The sequence below is a fragment of the Schistocerca serialis genome, chromosome 2 (assembly GCF_023864345.2).
Source record: "Schistocerca serialis cubense isolate TAMUIC-IGC-003099 chromosome 2, iqSchSeri2.2, whole genome shotgun sequence".
NCBI lineage: Eukaryota > Metazoa > Arthropoda > Insecta > Orthoptera > Acrididae > Schistocerca > Schistocerca serialis.
This window is the reverse complement of record NC_064639.1, coordinates 961402260-961423695: the sequence shown is the minus strand read 5'-3', so window position 1 is coordinate 961423695 and position 21436 is coordinate 961402260. Positions and strand designations below refer to the sequence as shown.

At 40.6% G+C, this 21436-nt stretch overlaps 1 protein-coding gene across 1 annotated transcript in view; it reads right to left on the bottom strand.

The window, feature by feature from the left end:
• Positions 1–21436, bottom strand: part of LOC126458348 (probable methylmalonate-semialdehyde dehydrogenase [acylating], mitochondrial) — a 74881-nt gene that overhangs the window by 18435 nt on the left and 35010 nt on the right. The window contains exon 9 of the mRNA XM_050095314.1: positions 6503–6601. Within this exon, the coding sequence (XP_049951271.1) occupies positions 6503–6601 (99 nt within the window). The remainder of the gene's footprint in view (positions 1–6502; positions 6602–21436) is intronic.

Sequence of the window (21436 nt, the reverse complement as noted above, 5' to 3'; positions counted from 1 at the left end):
GCTCCCATTAGAACTGTGAAGACATAATAGGACTGATTACAGACAGTACAGATGCGTTTAAAAAATCCTAGTATGTGATGCAATGGGAAACATTCTCTCTCATGCCTTTCACTGATTTGCAGAGCACAGATTTAGATTTTGAAGGGAAACTTTTGGATGAACAATAAGTCCTGTTTCTTGCTATTTTCTTTTCAATTGCCATTTTTAATTCCTTTCCTTGGGATACAGACTGGTGGGTGAGCCAAGTCAAGCCTAGCAATATCACCTTGTTTGCAAACCACCCCTCCATAATCATTGTAGCATTTGAGATAAGTGCTAGGTGGAAACTTTTCTTTCCCTTAGGACAGATCACATTGATGAAATCTGAGGATAACTTCATGCCCAAAGGAAAACATTCACCACAATACTGCCACAGATGTGTGTCCACTGCAGTATATGTAGGGTGATTATAATTAAAGTTAAACTTTCAAAAATCTGTAGAAATACCACCACTGGTCAGAGTGATACCAAATTGCAACTGAATATTATTGGAGAAGGGGGCAAATGTATGGCAGAAGAAAAAAAATGGTGTGAAAATTTATCAATAGATGGCATTGTGTGTCAGAATACATAAATAAAAACACCTGTCATGCGCACGACCCACTGAAGTTGGTATAAACACGCCGGGAACACGGCTTTTTCTCCTTTCACGTCTGCAACGTTCACCATAACTGTCTCAATGCAGGACCATGCTCTGCTTGTAAAGCCATATTACAAGAATGATGGCTGTGCACATGTCGCTCTGCAGAAGTTCCAGACACTGAAGGGTTTGAAAAAAGGCGTCGGTCCAACGACTGCCGGGTCTGGAGAAAAGATTCGGAGATTCGAAAAGATGGGTTCCTTTGGTGTGCAACTTGGTACAGGGAGGAAATGAACTGATTCAACACCAGTGGAAGCAGTGGCTACAGCAATGCAGGAGGAGACAAGTGGTGGTGTGCAAATGTGTAGTGCACGGAGAATTGCCCAAACGTTGGACATACCCATAAGCATGGTGTGTAAAATCCTACGAAACATCCTTCTTTGCTATCATTCAAAATTACCCATGTGCACGAGTTTTACCCATGTGCACGAGTTGCTTCCTGTTGACCTGAGAGCAAGAGAGACTTTTGCTTTAGAATTTCTTGCTCGCATGGAAGTGGATAATGGTTGGCCGTGGAAGATTTTGTGGACAGACGAAGCCTGTCAATACACAGTATTGTTGAATATGAGCAACAGAAAATCCACACGCAAATCAACCAGCCCCACTTCGTCATGAAAAGGTCACTGTGTGGTGGGGGTTTATAGCATCATCTATCATACGGCCATTTTTTTTTTTTAAGAGACAGATGCTTCCAGTCCTGTTACCTCTACCATCACTAATAAGCGCTATGAGTGCCTTTTGTGCAACCATGTCATTCCAGCTCACCAAACAGTGTGGACAGGATTATTTTTATGCAACATGATGCACCTCCGCACATCACAAACCCAGTTAAGCAGCTGCTGAAGTGTCATTTCGGCAATGCTAGAATTACCAGCTGCCATTTCCCTACAGTCTGGCCGTTCCAATCACCTGATCCTAATCTGAGTGACTTTTGGCTGTGGGGCTATCTGAAAGAAGATTTGTTCAGTGTTCCAAAAGCAAATTTAGCTGCATTGAAGGCATGCATTGTGCAACACATACTGAAATTGACCCCAGAAACACTTTGATCAGTTGTGGAACGTGATGTTTCTTGATTTCAACTTATTGCATAAAATGGTGGACACCATACTGAACATGTTCTGTGCCAGTCACACAGGAATTAATAATCCTATTTGACTTTGACTGATACTTTTTCTGTGGTTTTTGGCCCCAGGGCAATTAAAAATTGATTTTTCCCATCCAATGTGATATGACCTTGCGATGGTGGATGGGCTTACGTAACTTACAGTATCACACCTGGAGACCCATGCATACTGAGTAGTACAGCCATTCTTGTAAGATTCATTTGTCATTTATAGTCAACCACTGTTAAATTATGGTGCTTACAGTGCCATCTATTGATACATTTCATAACTATTTATTTTTCTTCTGCCATACGTTTTCCCCCTTCTCCATAATATTCCGTTGCAGTTTGACGTCATTCTGACCAGTGGTGTTATTTCTACAGTGGTTTGAAAGTTTAACTTTAATTATAATATGTGACTGTTAGAGATGATTGATGGTTTACATACTTTTGCTGAACCATGGTGGATTAGGAAGACATGAAATGACACAATTCTTCATTTACAACTGATATTTCCTTTGGTGAACACTGCTAGGTAAAACCTATCTTCTACAGGGAGCCCCTCCTTGCTATTTGCTTTGTAGCTCATGTTGTAAATACTATCCTCAGTCCCAATAATACTGGTTAAACTGCACTGTATTCAACAACAAATTTTGTTTTGATGCCTTTACCACAACATCCTGGGCCAACTTTTTACCTTTGTAACCCATTTCCTGCATAGCTAATGATTCTCCAGTTTCTAAATGCAATTCCATCCAGGAACATAATATTGTACTCCACATCTCAACCCTCCATTTTCTCTCCTCCAAAATCATAAACAAGTGGTCATGAACCCTATTGTTGATGACACACTACATCTGATGCTAGACATACAGTAGCTGGATTCAAAATGAGGTGTTGCAGGCAATTTTACATGTCTTCTCAAATGCCTTTGATTTTTGACTAAAATATTAAATTCAGTGTGAGAAAATAACTGTGTACATTTCCAATTGTATTAATGCAGCTGTGTGTAGGATAGTCAGACATTCTTTTCTCACACCAACAGGAAGTGTTTCCTTTCAACTTGATCAGGTGCCAAAACCTGAGCACATTGGATCTTTCATTCAAAAAAATTGGAATCACCACTATGCCTACCAGAATGCTACATGCTCAGCACACTGTTGTTTCCTAGCTAACACTGGCAGTGAGTGGAAACTGTCTATACCTACCCAAAGTCACTACTTCCACTGATTCCTCTGTTCCAAGAAAGGAGGCAAGTTATATGGTACAACTATGGTGATCCAATAGGCATGAAAGAAATTAGAGTACTCACATTACTACATAACTATTACTTGTGGCATATTACTGTGCGAGTTTATGAACTTCATCTATTTCTCCAGACTAGCTCGAACTAAGGTCATGTAAGTCTGTTGTTAAGATGCAGTTAACAGGGCTGTAGAACAGTATTAACACTCGACAATGCAAGTTGTTTTATCAATGACTGAAGCATTATGATTCAGTCATTATGAGAATACAGAATATGTCCGCTACAAAATGACACAGATAGGACACATAATGGAGCTCTCCACACTACTCTATTCTGTGAAATACTGTTGAGTTCTGATGAACTACCGCCCCTACAACCATTTGAACCTAACAACTGTATCCATCCCTTTGTCTCCCTCTACAATTTTTACCACCTACACTTACCTCCAATACCAAATAGACATTTTCTTGATGCCTCTAAGTGTCCTGTGAATCAATTACTTCTTTTTGTCAAGTTGTACCATCAATTTCTTTTCTTTCCATTTGATTCAGTACCTCTTCCTTAGTTATGGGATCTACCCATCTAATCTTCAGCATCCTTCTGTATGGCCAAATTTCAAAAGCTATTATCTTCTTATCTGAACTGCTTATCATACATGTTTCTCTTCCCTCTGAGGCTACACTCCACACAAATACTGCCAGGAAAGATTTCTCAACACTTGAATTTACATTTAATGTTAATGAATTCCTGTTTTTTCTACAGCCGGTCTGCATTTTATATCCCCGAATTCAGCCATCATCAGCCATTTTGCTGTCAAAATAACAGAGCATGTCTACTACTTTTACTGTCTTATTTCCAAACATAATCCCAGAAAAACCCAATTCAACTGACTACATTGCAGTTTTTTTAATATTCATCAACTAATCTCTCTACAAGACACTATGCATTTCATTCAACAGCTCTTCCCAAGTCCTTCGCTGTCTGACAGAACTCAAATATCTTTGGCAAACCTAAAAGTTTTTATTTCTTCTCCCTGAACTTCAATTTCTTCCCCAAATTTTTCTCTGGCTACCTTTATTGCTTACTCAATACACAGATTGAATAACATCAAGGACAAGTAACAACCGTGTGTCACTCCCTTCAGCTACTGCTTCCCTTTGATGTCCTTTGACTAACAACTGCACTCTGGTTTTTGCACAAGCTGTATACAATCTTTTACTTCTTGTATTTTATCCCTGCAACCTTCAGATTTTCAAAGAGTGTATTTCAGCTTACATTGTAAAATGTCAATCAACTGTGTTGGGTTTTTCCAACATTTGTTTCTGGATCAGTGAAGACTTTCTAAGTTCAATCACATATTGGTACCCACTAGAAGAACATCGCATCTTCTGAATTTAAATGTTGACTGATTGATTGAGGCGGAGGGGTTATGGGACTAAACAGAAAGATCAGTCCTGTGATTCAAAAGTTTCTTGTGTAAGATAGAGGGTCCACTAAAAGTGGGTGGATCCAATCAGAGGGGTCAAACTATAAAGCAAGGAAGTTAAAACACACACAGTAGAAGGCATAAAATGGTAGGCCAGATCTAAAAAGCGGAAAACAGAGGGATAAAAGAGCAGTCTCTGCAAGGGGGAGTGGCCATGGGTCCCAGACCTAGGAAACACTAAGAGAGGCCCCAACCACAGCCACTCCGCCCCTCCTCCAGAGTAAAGCAAAACCTTATAACTGAAAATAAAAGCAACCTTCACATAGGAAACTGAGGACCAGTTCAACAGTGTTAATTAGTTCACCTCTGTAGGACAGATTTCTTGTTTACTGAATATAACCACACTGATCACAAGTGAGACAACTTGTTAACACTGTGTAACCTCAAATCTAGCTTTAATAATAGCCTCAGTTCAGTAAAGAAAGGAGTCCCAATGTTTCTCCAGATATGTAGCATCCAGCAAAAGCCTGTCGATTAGATACCATATAGTTAACAAACTGCAGAACTGTTCCAAGTACTCCCAGAAATTTTCTACCGGAGTTAGATCAGGTGGTTTTTGGGCAGTTTAGATGTGAGAAGGTGTTTGCATTCAGCAAACAAGGAATGTATGCACACAGTCTTTGAACATGGATGTTTTCTTTGAACAAAGGAGCCCCCAAAAATCATGACGCTTTAAAAAAAGGCAACACTGTCACTAAGAATGTTTGAACAAACATCCTGTTCACTTTCATAGTAACCTGAACTAGTTGGCCCAAGTAATGATATGAAAAATACCCCCAAAACATCACACAGATCCGGCACCACCCTAAATTACACAACCTACACACTACATATTAAACCCTTCATCAGGCCTTTCTGTGTACTCTATGCTTTGCATCATATGAAAATAAGCAAAACTATGAGTCATTGGGTCACATGACAACCTCCAATCATTTACTGTCCAGTTTGTGTTGTTTAACACAGTATGCAACTGTGAGTATGGGCTTTTGTGAAGTAATCTACAAAAATTCTCATTGCATTATGTTCTCTCTCACATTGTTTGGGCCTGCATTTACTGACAGCAGCACTGAAACCACTGGTCATTGACAATGATGGGTACTCTTATTACAAACATTCTTCATATGCTATATTACACTGCCCTGAGTGGTCACTATTCCTTGTGTGACTGTCCACACTGATGTATCAACAAGTCAGGCTATTTCGGTCACAGTGGCTTAATGAGCCCATGAAAACCCCTCTCGGCCACGATATCATATTCATCTTTCTTCCAGAGTTGATTACATATGACTGACTGGTACAAAGATATCACTTCAATGCCATGACTTGTGAAAGTGATGGATGATCACATGATCATCTGGTACCAGTTCTAAACCATTTACAACACTACTTAAAAACCATTGACTAATATGTTGTCTTTGAGCTTAGATTACAAAGAGGATGTGAAGTACTAAGGAAAACTGAATTCTAGAAAACTGACACCACTACAAAGTAACAGCTGCTGTAGTGACTTCACTGAGAAACTGTTACAGCTGTGATTAGTGAAAATCTTAAAAATATGCAGGGGAAACTCTCTGAAAGCAATTTTAGGTAAATTAGCATTATGGCAACCAATACCATCAAATTAAATCATATTCTTATGGGGAATACTATACTCTTTCTTAATACAAGAACCTATCTTAAACAAGCTTTTTGTGTCTAAGCTATCATTTGCTCTATTCTACAGTTACCGTAGAATATTTACTTCAGATACATGGAGATATCAGTGAAAATTAACAACAGCCTAATCACAGCTATTTTTTGAAGGGAAAAAAAATAACCACAGCGTAATCAGAGCTATATATTTTTTTTTTTTTTTTTTTTAAGAAGGAAAAAAAAAAACTGTAAATGCTTAAATATGATGCAATTATATTTTCAGCTGAAGAAGTATGTACTAAATCTTAACTTCCATCAAGAAATATTGACCATTTAAAACTTACAGTTATTACTTACCTGTTTACCATAGAAGTGTGCATCTCCAAGAAATGATCCTCTCGTACCAGTGAAGGAGAACATTGGCAGTGGGACAGGTATTGGTACATTGACACCAACCTGAAAAATCATTCAAGATTGAATCCATATTTTAAAATATATTAGACTGTATGCACGCGTATGCGCTCGCACACACACGCACATTATCTCTCCCACCCCCCCCCCCCCCCCCAACAAAATAGATTTCATAAGTGGCTTGCTGATCACTTTAAAAAAGAGCCAACCATTAACGAAAAGCAACTCCTCCCTACCACTTTAGGAAAATTTCTGATAGAAAGCAACTAAAACTAGTAGGACAAATTATGTGTTCAGTACATTTAATAAAAGAGGCAATACTGTTTTATCTTGAGGGCAAACCTGAGGCAGTACAGTACCTTCGGGTGATGTTTAGATGCCATAGCACGTTGATATAGGAGCTAGAACAAAATGGTGCACCTCATTTGTTTAGCATTCATTTTTGGCAGAAGCAGAACTGTTGCCACTATGTCAGGGCAATCCAGGTGGCTTCTTCAAGACATTACAATTTATTATGGTTAACAGACAGGCTAACAAATGCACAATTCCTTTAGGCTCTGTGCCACTTTTTCAATTTTACTGAGTTCAGCAATAGGTCAGTGCCACTAGACTTCAGTAGCATATAAGAGTGTAACTGAGCAGCACTCTTTTCATTTCTAGAGGAACTTATGAAATGGAATTTAGCATCTGCTTTACTACCCTGAATTTCAGTTCTTGTGTCATTATTCTAGTGACCGGCTGAGAAGGTTGACAAGACTAGCGGTTCTCATGGGGTTTCAGTGAAGCGCACAGTGTGCAGCAGTCACCAGAACTGATCAGGGCCTCCTAGTTTTCTGCCAAGTAGAAGGCTTGAAACAGATGCTCACAAGGTTGTGTGGCAAGCTTGTCTGCATTTTCTTAGGTGTGCACGTAACTTTAGTGTCATTAACAACACTCTAAATTTGTGTTTACAGAGAGATTTTCTGTAATATTCTGTAAAGAGGTACGCTTAAGACTTCACAATGTGACCTCCCCTTCTCTCTTTGCTCCATTTCTTTCACTGATCTTTCCTCTTCTTTCTCCCTTCTTCATACCGTGGCTATATCTCAGGTTTTTCAATGCAGAAATGTTGTGAGAAGTAGGCACATGCGTGTGATGGTTCATGATGATATAGTGCTGTCAGGGGGCGTCACTCTTGCCTCTGGTTTGAGAAGACTGATGACTGAAGTACGTACATATCTCAAAAGAAAAACAGGTATGTGCTCACTTTTCTTTTAAAACTATAAATAGTAGCGTAGCTATTACTATCTATTGTACTACTAAAGTGAATGAGCGTGACAACATTGATGAAGTTTGAACCTCGAAAGAAGTTTATTAATACCAATTAGCTGAAATAAAAAAAAATCTCATCCAATCCAGAAGTCACTCACAATTAGAGTAATTAGTTTCTGATGTGTGTGTGGTGGTCATTGATACTTAAAAGATCATTTCAGTAATTCTATCACTGTCCATTTACGAGTTGCTGAGCAACTTATCAACAAGCTGACTACACAATGATCAATATTTGCCGTATCCTGACAGTAAATCGCTTCTTGCTTGCTTTAAGCGTCAAGACGATTACTATGACGCTCACATAAGTCTTTGATAGTTATTATCAAGCTAATGTCCATAAATTGCAGTTAATGTTACTGAATCCTACACATGATGATAATGCCCGATATCAAGCTGCGTATCTTAAACTCCGTGCCAATATTTGAGAATTCGTGCGAGTTTCGTTTGCACCAAGACAGGCCATGGTTCCCTAGAATAATTTTTAAATCAACTCCGGGTTTTAAATTAACAATTCTATGCCAATTCGTGAAAGTTACAGAAGGTCCACACTCGACGACTACTTTATCGTGCACTCGAGCAACACGGAAGTTTTTGTTCTTACAAAGAGAAAACATATCATGCATAATGCAACAACATGATTTGCTATGTCAAAACATATTTATATCTATCTCATTAAAACTCATTACCTATTAAATGTTGTACATAATTAAATTCTTTACTCTGCAAATAATCAATAAAATTTAGAAATGAATTAAAATGTACAAAAAAAAAAATCTCAAGTTGATATGGCCTCACGGGTTTGTTTCGACTCCCCTACACACACGTGACGCAAAGTAGATCAGACTATATTGGACATACTCATGTAATGCTAGAACACATTTCTCTTTAGAAAGCCAAATGTGTTTTATTTATTATTTCTCTGTTTATTAAACTATGCTTCATTTCACACTATAAGATCAGTAGTCCTAGCTTCTAAAGAAGTTAAACAGACTCTGTACACAGTGGAGAGGGTCTTCACATCATGAACTGCTTTACTAGGTACATATCTGTTCAGTGATGGTTAAATATTCTTCTAAACTTGAGCCGTAGTTTCCAATATTCTCCTGCTCAGAGTTAAATGTTTTGAGATCCTCTTAAATATGTGGCACTATTGTCCCTTTACCTAGTTTATTTTACATTGTATTAGTTGCCCTTTGTACTGTGATAATACTGTTGCTGAAACTGCTTAATGGTCAATGGTACAAGTTTCAATCTGAATTTCCTAGTTGAGGACAGGTCTATGTATTGCCTAATGTACATTGCCTGATAAGAAAAAGTCAAGCACCCAAAAGTAGAAGAGGAAATGAAATGCAGCTCCACAGTCAGAGTGTATGTGAAGTTACTTCAGTGATTACAAACAAAGAACTAGGCAGTATCAGCCCATTTATGACAATAACGTTGCACCCCCTCTGACACAGGTAAGTGGACCTATTCAGTTGGGGAGGCTGTCAGAGCTGTAGTATCCTCTTGAGGCAAGCTGGCCCACAACCAGTGTAAATAGTTCTCAATATCAGAAGGGTATAGAGGAAAGACAATGGTACCCCTCAAATTTGAATTTTTCAAACCAACTACAGTAAGACAATGGTAACCCTGAACTACACTAGGTGATGTAACAAGTTCATCTTACCGACGACAGATGGCAGCACGATGCTGGTTTCTTTCTGTGGGAACCCACATACGCTGGTGGGAAACAATGGTAACCCACAAATTCAAAATTGAGGCATTAGCAGATTGCAGTGAGGGAAGTTGTGACATTTTTGTAATTTTAAGTGAATTGTGTGGTAATTTGACTGTTTTGATGATGAATTAATGATACAGATTTCAATTTAAATGAGGAGATGGAAGATTCTACTTAAATTAATACTACTGCAAGTCAATTAAGTTTTGTTTTCCACATCATGTTGTTTTTTGCTGGCTACCACTATATTTGTGCTAGCTAGTTAGGCTACGTATTTTATTTCCATATTCAACTTTTTTACAGGATCTTGATATGAAGGTAGAGTCAACAGGTCTTTTAATGCAACTATATTGTCCTCTGTAAATCGTGGAATGTTTACATAAAGAAATATTCTCATATCTGTGGCTTACCAATTTATTCATCTCATCATTGATGAGGTTACCATATTATTGGTTAACAGCACTTTTTTAATATTACACTATCCATACAAAAAATATTTTTTTAATAGAATGAAGAAGATCACAACAGAACTGACCCTGGGAATAAAGACGTCATAATGAAAACATCAAGAAAAATATAAAAGCTAGTAAACAAACAAACAAACAAACAACAACAACAACAACAACAACAACAGAAGAAACTTGCAAAGAATAGTGGAATTGAATGTACTACAAAAGAAGGTACAGTGATCCAAGAGAGAACTTTAGTTGGAGCTTCCTGCAAAACGTTCTAAAAAGTGTTTTGAATGGATTGAAGAGAAGCTTATACAGAGTATAAACAAGTCATTCTGAAACACTGGGAACTTCAATAGACAAAATACTTTGTTTGGTTCCATGTGGCTAGAACCATAAAAAGAGGATATACAGGCAATGAAATTACAGTGTTATTAAAGATGGCAGCAGCACTGTTGTCTGTAAAGTTGCATTTTTAAGCATCCATGGTTTGCAGCACAACAGAGCTAGAGTAGAAAACATACAATCCAAAATGTGAACAGGGGCTACTACTCCACCAGAAGATAGAAGAGGCAAACACAAGAACAGACCCCACGCCTCCTCAAAGGAAGACGTACACTCAGTCAAAAAACATATCAAGGGTATTCCAAAACACAAATGTCTACAGCAGAAAAGATAATGGTAAAAAAAACTCTGTGTGTCGATGGAATATTCCATACAAAGTTGCTACAACCATTATAAAGATGAATACTGTCCTGATATCAAAGCAAAGCCTGTAGGTTTTGATAAGTATTATTGAATTTTCATTCAAGATTTCAATATTTCATTCAAACTGCCAAAAGCAGATACTTACCCAAGATGCGATTCAAATGAAATTAAACTGATAGAAGCAAAAAACGACCAGGAAAAATTAAGGGAAATAAATATACAGAAATAGTTACATCTCAGAAAAGCCCAGGCAGGTCAAGATGATATAAAACTGCAAACAGAGAAGGCAGTGTTTGATAAAGACATTCACGTAATAACTTTCGATCTACAACAGGCATTGCCCACTCCTAACCTCTCTACAGGTCCAATGTTCTATAAGAGGAAACTGTGGACATAAAACTTCAGCGTTCATCCCTGTAATTCATCACCAGGTCATTTCTATGTCTGGGATGACACAGTAGCATCAAGGGGTTCAGAGGAAATAGACAGCTGCTTACGGAAGTATTCTGAAGATCACAATATATGAGTGAATAAATTGATTGCAATTTCAGGCAACTGCTCAGGGCAAAACAAAAACTGGAACATTGTGTTTGTTCGGACGCTGCTTATAGCAAAAGGTAGATTTTCCACCATTGAGAACCACTTCCCACTTCCTGGACATACCATGTTCCCAACCGTTCGAGATTTTGCTGTTGTGGAGCAGTATGTTCGCGGAGATGCAGTTTATAAATGCCCCTCAAGATTAGTTGGAGATCGCGAAGAAGTGTGACCATGTTAAGTCATCAGAAGATTTTGTATGCATCAGTGACATGAGATCTATATCTAGTCAACAGAATATCTCAGTAAAAGGGCACAAGATGTTATGCTGTACGGCTCCTCCTCAATGCAGATCACCCAGGAATCTTGTTCATATCAAATACATTTCATAGGGAAGTCTGGCAGAAAGTCAGTTTACACAAACGAGATTGCCCTACAACCTAAGAAGGAACCAGTCTCCAAAAGAAGTATTCCGGGCAGTTCCAATTGATTCAAAGAAAAAACAAGATGTCACATCTGCAATGAACTGGATACCACCTATTTATCACAAATTCTAAAAAGCAATAAAAACTAAGAAGACACCTAAAAATTAGGATGAGTATGAAGATGCATCTGCAGATGAAATGTGAGGATTTTCAGCTGTCCTGTGTGTGTTGCATGAAAATAATGGTATGCCACATAATACGTTCACCACAGCTAGGAAAAGATAGAGTTTTTGACATTATTAAATCAAATTTTGTATTTTTTAGACTGATTTGTGTGCTTAAGATGTTGTGCAGTGACTACCAGTTGCATAAAAAAATATTAATAACTTATGTATGAAATACTTCTTTAAACTTTTCCAACTGAATATCTCCATTCATAGCTAATGTGGGTTACCATTATATTTCTCCATACTCTTCATCTTGTTACTGGCACTGGGATGGAGTTTATGTCCGAGCTGGCCCCACCCATCACATTGGGGATATCTGGGATTCTGTGAATGAGCACTGTCATCCAGAATGACATTTTAACTCTGCAGCGGAGTGTGCACTGATATGAAACTTCCTGGCAGATTAAAGCTGTGTGCCAGACCGAGACTCGAACTCAGGACCTTTGCCTTTCTGTCAGGAAGTTTCATGTCAGCACACACTTCGCTGCAGAGTGAAAATCTAATTTTGGAAACATCCCCCAGGTTGTGGCTAATCCACGTCTCTGCAATATCCTTTCTTCCAGCAGTGCTAGTTCTGAAAGGCTCGCAGAAGAGCTGCTGTGAAGTTTGGAAGGTAGGAGACAAGGTGCTGGCAGAACTGAAACTGTAGGATGGGTTGTGAGTCACGCTTGGATAGCCCAGTTGGTAGAGCACTTGCCCAAAAGGCAAAGGTCCTGAGTTTGAGTCTCGGACCAGCACACAGTTTTAATCTGCCAGGAAGTTTCATATCAAGACTGTCACATGAGAGGTAACATGAGGATGCAGGATGTCCTTGGCATTATGTTGTGGCATTGGAGTTTTCTCAATCCCTATCAGCTGTGACCTAAAGTCAGACCTGATGACTCCCCAAACCATGACATCAGAAGTGACATTGCTGCATCTCTCCAAAACATTGGAAGAATGGGACTTCTCAGCAGGTTACCATTATACTCACAGCCAATGGTCATTGAGGGTAGTGCAGAACAGCAGTTCATCACTGAACACCATGTGATGCTATTCATCAGCAGTACATTCTCCCCAGTCACAGCTCTACTCCAAACATAACCATTTGTGCTGTTGTGTGTATGCCAGCCTACGCATGTGATGGTAATTTCCTAGTTTAGCTGCTGCTAGTCTCTGACTGGTGATGTGGGATGACACAATGTTGCAAAGAATGCATTCTCTTTCTCTGATGGGAGGTGGTGGTTGTTGTTGTTGTTGTCTTCAGTCCTGACACTGGTTTGATGCAGCTCACCATGCTACTCCATCCTGTGCAAGCTTCTTCCTCTCCCAGTACCTGCTGCAGCCTACATCCTTCTGAATCTGTTTAGTGTATTCATCTCATGGTCTCCCTCTATGATTTTTACCCTCCACGCTGTCCTCCAGTACTAAATTGGTGGTCCCTTGATACCTCAGAATATGTCCTGATTTAATTCGACTCCATTCCATTATCCTCATTTTGCTTTTGTTGATGTTCATCTTATACCCTCCTTTCAAGACACTGTCCATTCCATTCAACTGCTCTTCCAAGTCCTTTGCTGTCTCTGACAGAATTACAATGTCATCGGTGAACCTCAAAGTTTTTATTTCTTCTCCATGGATTTTAATACCTACTCCGAACTTTTCTTTCATTTCCTTAACTGCTTGCTCAATATACAGATTGAGTAGCATCAGGGATAGGCTGCAACCCTGTCTCACTCCCTTCCCAACCACTGCTTCCCTTTCGTGTCCCTCGACTCATAACTGCCATCTGCTTTCTGTACAAATTGTAAATAGCCTTTCACTCCCTGTATTTTACCCCTGCCACCTCTGAAGGTGGTGATGGGAGGTACAGATGTGAAAGGGGGTATGATGTGCTTAGTGCCAAACACAGTGATCCTCCCTTGTGATGGTTGGACTTGGTCAATTGGAATCTTTATGACAAGCATCTGAAAACACCCCAAATTTTGATATTGCACAATTAGACCAGCAAGCCAAATGGAGACCCAAAGGAGGCCTCTTTCGAACACTGGTCAGATGCTCCAAAAGCTGTCTCATGTGAGTATGTGGCACCTTCATGTCCTTCAAAGTGATCACTAAACATCTGACTGTTGACACCCCTTATATACCAAAACAGGTCTGCTAACGAAACTATACATGGATACTAATGCACTCTTGTGGAATTATATTTTCTAACCTTAACCAGATTTCAAAGAAAGAATTTAGTATGGGTTCAAAGGATGGCTTATCAACCCGACCACTTACAAACCTTATCATACCAATTGATTATTGGATGATTACAGTCTCCTCCGATGATTGTAGTATGATAGGGGAACATACATACTAGTGAAGTGAGGTTTCCTCTGAAATTTTTGTGTACATTTGGAAGTGAATTTGGTAGTTGATAAAAATATCTAATTACAAATGTATGCACATCCTTGTTACTGAGTGCTGATCAAATTATCTCACAGCTTTAATTTCAGTCCCAGAGAATTTGAATTGCTTATTGCAACTGATGTACCACCTCTGTAACCCACTTGCTTACCCTTTTTATTATTACTTATATTTATCCAAAGTTCTTATCCTGACAGTTCTGGATTTCAGCCAGCTTTCTGTACCAAGTATGTGAGTTCTGATGCATTTTAGGAATGCTTCAAATTCCTGGACTGCTGTGAATGCTTTGTGTTGATCGATAGCACTGTAGTTGTTTAATCTTTGGGGTGATATTATTATCTGGACTCTACTGACAATTGCTTCATCTAATAAACTCTTGTGTACATCATGCACAATTACCTCTATTGCAGTCTCTGATGTAGTGCACCCCTCACCAATTAAGGGGGACCTACAATTCTCTACTTTATGGGACACGCCTAAGAAAATGCAGCCAAGCTTGCCACATAACCTTGTGAGCATCTGTTTCAAGCCTTCTACATGGCAGAAAACTAGGGGTCCTGATCACTTCTGGTGACAGCTGCATACTGTGCACTTCACTGAAACCCCATGAGAACGGCTAGTCTTGTCAACCTCCTCTGCCGGTCACTGGAATGATTCAGGTGACAATGAATGTTTGTGTCCCCCAACTGCTGGTGGTTGCACTCTGTTCTGCTAGAATAATCTGACAACCTTAGCAAGGTAACAAGAAGGTTGAGACAGATGATCACCTGCAGGAAACTGACACTAGAAAGCACCCAATGGCACTATGCAAAAGGTGGTCAAATTTCAATAACTCCGAGAATGTACAGCAGGAAGAAACAAAAACAGTGAAGGAATAATACAGGATGAAGAAGACAAGGTCAGCCTTCTTAATGACCAGAGACACACACCATAAAAAGAATGTATCTATGAACACTGAGATTAGACATTACAAGGCAACAATAAGGAATGTGGTACAATATGTGTCTGAATCATTAACATTAGGAAGACATAGTGCGGAACAGCTAAAGAAATAAGACAAATTACTGGGCACTAAAAGAGGTGTTGAGAGATGAATGTGAAAACCTAGGGAAGAAATGTGCAGTACTATGTGGACAATATGAGAAGAAATGTGGCTGAAGAGGGCAAGAAATGCAGGACTTGTGATCAGGATGATTGTCGATGCATTGCACAAAGAGTGCAGGAAACAGTTTCTAGGACATGTGGATTGTTAATAATACTGCTTTTTCATAGGAATCTGTGAAAATTCTTATTCAATCTGACTCATTATTCACTCAGTATTTTTGGAGTTTTGGGATAGCTTACAATGCAATAACATAGTAACTTATGTAGCACAAATCATCACTGCTGAAATATCTAAAATGTTGTGATCATTTGAATAAACACACAGTATGTCACTTCATTACACAAGATGTGTGTGGAAATTGATTTTGTTTGCCATATCAGAACCTGTGGCCAAAGTTCAATAAATTGCAGCATTGTTAACCTATGAAACAAAAATTTATGCAGGTTAGATTTCAGAACTGTGTATTAATACAGGCAGAAGGAACAACACAATTGCTTCGAATTATCATTGCTGTTAGTCTTCAGTCTGAAAAGTGATGCAGCGCCCTATGTCCCTGTGCTTTCCAGGCCTTTCCATCTCTTGATAACTACTGCAGCCTATATCCACTTGAACCTGCTTATGTAATGGGACCTTTGACATCTGCTACAATTCTCACCCCAACTTGCTTCCACTTCCAGTTTTTCACACTGCACCACTGATGCAGTTTGGTGGGGGGCAGAGTTATGCTATGCGGCCATTCACCTCAGCTTCCATGGGACCTTCGCTCCCAGCTTCAGGTAGTGTTGGCTTCGGTCACACAGCTTGAGGCTGTTGCCAATGGGCATCACTGTGAGGGTCCGGATGGGGGTTTGTCGGGGACGGCCAGCTCGTCCCACGCATCCCCCGATCAGACTACGACTGTGGTTGCCCGGGATACTGCCCTCATTGAGGCTGATCCCTCACCTGTGGTAGAGTGGGAGGTCGTCTCAAGGTGTGGCAGGGGGCGAAAGACATTCCGGAGGGCTGAACGGAAGGCCTCTCCAGTTTGTCTGATGAACCGGTTTCAGGCTCTGTCTCAGGCTGATACTGATCTTCGGCCTGACATGACTGCTTGTCCTGTTCCAGAGGTTGCCCCTCAGTCTGCAAGATCCGGGCGGTTGCAGAGGGTGGGCTTACTGGTAGTTGGGAGCTCCAACGTCAGGCGCATAATGGGGCCCCTTAGGGATATGGCAGCAAGAGAGGGGAAGAAAACCAATGTGCACTCCGTGTGCATACTGGGGGGAGTCATTCCAGATGTGGAAAGGGTCCTTCCGGATGCCATGAAGGGTACAGGGTGCACCCATCTGCAGGTGGTCGCTCATGTCGGCACCAATGATGTGTGTCACTATGGATCGGAGGAAATCCTCTCTGGCTTCCGGCGGCTATCTGATTTGGTGAAGACTGCCAGTCTCGCTAGCGGGATGAAAGCGGAGCTCACCATCTGCAGCATCGTCGACAGGACTGACTGTGAGTGGAGGGTCTGAATCAGAGGCTGAGACGGTTCTGCAACCGTGTGGGCTGCAGATTCTTCCACTTGCGCCATAGGGTGGTGGGGTTTCGGGTTCCGCTGGATAGGTCAGGAGTCCACTACACGTAACAGGCTGCTACACGGGTAGCAGGGGTTGTGTGGCGTGGGCTGGGCAGTTTTTTAGGGTAGATGGCCTTGGGCAAGTATAGAAAGGGCAACAGCCTCAACGGGTGCAGGGCAAAGTAAGGACATGCGGTGACCAAGCAGCAATCGGTATTGTAATTTTACACTGTCGAAGCTGCGTTGGTAAAGTACCGGAACTTCAAGCGCTGATAGAAAGCACCAAAGCTGAAATCGTTATAGGTACAGAAAGCTGGCTGAAGCCAGACATAAATTCTGCCAAAATTTTTACAGAACTATAGACGGTGTTTAGAAAGGATAGATTGCTCGCAACTGGTGGTGGAGTGTTCGTCGCTGTTAGTAATAGTTTATCCTGTAGTGAAGTAGAAGAGGATAGTTCTTGTGAATTATTATGGGTGGAGGTTACACCCAACAACCGAGCTAGGTTAATAATTGGCTCCTTTTACTGACCTCCCGACTCAGCAGCATTAGTGTCAGAACAACAAAGAAAATTTGGAATACATTTCACATAAATTTTCTCAGCATGTTATAGTCTTAGGTGGAGATTCCAATTTACCAGATATAGACTGGGACACTCAGATGTTTTGGGCGGGTGGTAGGGACAGAGCATCGAGTGACATTATACTGAATGCACTATCTGAAAATTACCTCGAGCAATCAAACAAAGAACCAACTCGTGGAGATAACAACTCGGACCTACTGATAACAAACAGCCCCGAACTTTTCGACTCTGTAAGTGTAGAATAGGAAATCAGTGATCATAAGGCCGTTGCAGCATCCCTGAATATGGAAGTAAATAGGAATATAAAAAAGGGAGGAAGGTTTATCTGTTTAGCAAGAGTAATAGAAGGCAGATTTCAGACTACCTAACAGATCAAAACGAAAATTTCTGTTCCGACATTGACAATGTTGAGTGTTTATGGAAAAAGTTCAAGGCAATCGTGAAATGCGTTTTAGACAGATACGTACAGAGTAAAACTGTGAGGGACGGGAAAAACCCACCGTGGTACAACAACAAAGTTAGGAAACTACTGCAAAAGCAAAGAGAGCTTCACTCCTAGTTTAAATGCAGCCAAAACCTCTCAGACAAACAGAAGCTAAACGATGTCAAAGTTAGCGTAAGGAGGGCTATGCGTGAAGCGTTCAGTGAATTCGAAAGTAAAATTCTATGTACCGACTTGACAGAAAATCCTTGGAAGTTCTGGTCTTACGTTAAATCAGTAAGTGGCTCGAAACAGCATATCCAGACACTCCGGGATGATGATGGCATTGAAACAGAGGATGACATGCGTAAAGCTGAAATACTAAACACCTTTTTCCAAAGCTGTTTCACAGAGGAAGACCGCACTGCAGTTCCTTCTCTAAATCCTCGCACAAACGAAAAAATGGCTGACATCGAAATAAGTGTCCAAGGAATAGAAAAGCAACTGGAATCACTCAATAGAGGAAAGTCCACTGGACCTGACGGGATACCAATTCGATTCTACACAGAGTACGCGAAAGAACTTGCCCCCCTTCTAACAGCCGTGTACCGCAAGTCTCTAGAGGTAGCACAGGTAGTCCCAGTCTTCAAGAAGGGTCGTCGAGCAGATGCGCAAAACTATAGACGTATATCTCTGACGTCGATCTGTTGTAGAATTTTAGAACATGTTTTTTGCTCGAGTATCATGTCGTTTTTGGAAACCCAGAATCTACTATGTAGGAATCAACATGGATTCCGGAAACAGCGATCGTGTGAGACCCAACTCGCTTTATTTGTTCATGAGACCCAGAAAATATTAGATACAGGCTCCCAGGTAGATGCTATTTTTCTTGACTTCCGGAAGGCGTTCGATACAGTTCCACACTGTCGCCTGATAAACAAAGTAAGAGCCTACAGAATATCAGACCAGCTGTGTGGCTGGATTGAAGAGTTTCTAGCAAACAGAGCACAGCATGTTGTTATCAATGGAGAGACGTCTACAGACGTTAAAGTAACCTCTGGCGTGCCACAGGGGAGTGTTATGGGACCATTGCTTTTCACAATATATATAAATGACCTAGTAGATAGTGTCAGAAGTTCCATGTGGCTTTTCGCGGATGATGCTGTAGTATACAGAGAAGTTGCAGCATTAGAAAATTATAGCGAAATGCAGGAAGATCTGCAGCAGCTAGGCACTTGGTGCAGGGAGTGGCAACTGACCCTTAATTAGACAAATGTAATGTATTGCGAATACATAGAAAGAAGGATCCTTTATTGTATGATTATATGATAGCGGAACAAACACTGGTAGCAGTTACTTCTGTAAAATCTCTGGGAGTATGCGTGCGGAACAATTTGAAGTGGAATGATCATATAAAATTAATTGTTGGTAAGGCGGGTACCAGGTTGAGATTCATTGGGAGAGTCCTTAGAAAATGTAGTCCATCAACAAAGGAGGTGGCTTACAAATCACTCGTTCGACCTATACTTGAGTATTGCTCATCAGTGTGGGATCCGTACCAGATCGGGTTGACGGAGGAGATAGAGAGGATCCAAAGAAGAGAGGCGCGTTTTGTCACAGGGTTAATCGGTAACCGTGATAGCGTTACGGAGATGTTTAACAAACTCAAGTGGCAGACTCCGCAAGAGAAGCACTCTGCACCGCGGTGTAGCTTGCTCGCCGGGTTTCGAGAGGGTGCGTTTCTGGATGAGGTATCGAATATATTGCTTCCCCCTACTTATACCTCCCGAGGAGATCACGAATGTAAAATTAGAGTGATTAGAGCGCGCACAGAGGCTTTCAGACAGTCGTTCTTCCCGCGAACCATACGCGACTGGAACAGGAAAGGGAGGTAATGACAGTGGCACGTAAAGTGCCGTCCGCCACACACCATTGGGTGGCTTGCAGAGTATAAATGTAGATGTAGATGATGTAGATCTGTGACAGAAATCAGACTGCACAACAGCTGTGGACTACACGAGCATTATCGCATCCTCCTGCGTCATCTTAGGCTTAATGTCTTCCCTAACAGGATGACAGCCACTAGCAGGGAAACTGTTTATGTCACAAGGCCTTAATCATGCCACAGTGATTTCAGGAACATGATATTGAACTCATGTTGGTTTTTTGGCCTCCCAATGGAATGCACTTGGATCACTGGCACCAATTTCTCACTCACCAACATAATTTAAGTGTATTTAGTCACTTTTGCACACACATCTGGTGCCACATTCCTCCAGAACCTTCTTGTCAAATCCATGCCAGTAAGAACTGCTCCTGTATTGTATTCTAGAGATGGACCAACACACTATTAAGCAAGTGGTCATGATGTTTTGGCTCATCAATGCATTTCTCATTAGCAGTATTGGCTACTGTTAGTTAATTTACTCTCTTGATAGTAAACTCATTTAATACTCTTAATGTCTTGTCGTAATGCAACTCCGTTACATTTGCCAAAATTTAACAGACAACATTTCGTAGTCCTCATTTTACTTTTGATACTCTACATCTACATCTACATCCATACTCCACAAGCCACCTGATGGTGTGTGGCGGAGGGTACCTTGAGTACCTCTTTCGATTCTCCCTTCTATTCCAGTCTCGTATTGTTCGTGGAAAGAAGGATTGTCGGTATGCTTCTGTGTGGGCTCTAATCTCTCTGATTTTATCCTCATGGTCTCTTCGCAAGATATACGTAGGAGGGAGCAATACACTGCTTGACTCTTCAGTGAAAGTATGTTCTCGAAACTTCAACAAAAGCCCACCGAGCTACTGAGCGTCTCTCCTGCAGAGTCTTCCACTGGAGTTTATCCATCATCTCCGTAATGCTTTCGCGATTACTAAATGATCCTGTAATGAAGCATGCTGCTCTCCGTTGGATCTTCTCTATCTCTTCTATCAACCCTATCTGGTACGGATCCCACACTGCTGAGCAGTAATCAAGCAGTGGGCAAACAAGCGTACTGTAACCTACTTCCTTTGTTTTCGGATTGCATTTCCTTAGGATTCTTCCAATGAATCTGTCTGGCATCTGCTTTACCAACGATCAACTTTATACGATCATTCCATTTTAAATCACTCCTAATGCATACTCCCAGATAATTTATGGAATTAACTGCTTCCAGTTGCTGACCTGCTATTTTGTAGTTAAATGATAAGGGATCTATCTTTCTATGTATTTGCAACACATTACACTTGTCTACATTGAGATTCAATTGCCATTCCCTGCACCATGCGTCAATTCGCTGCAGATCCTCCTGCATTTCAGTACAATTTTCCATTGTTACAACCTCTCGATATACTACAGTATCATCCGCAAAAAGCCTCAGTGAACTTCCGATGTCATCCTCAAGGTCATTTATGTACACTGTGAATAGCAACGGTCCTATGACACTCCCCTGGGGCACACCTGAAATCA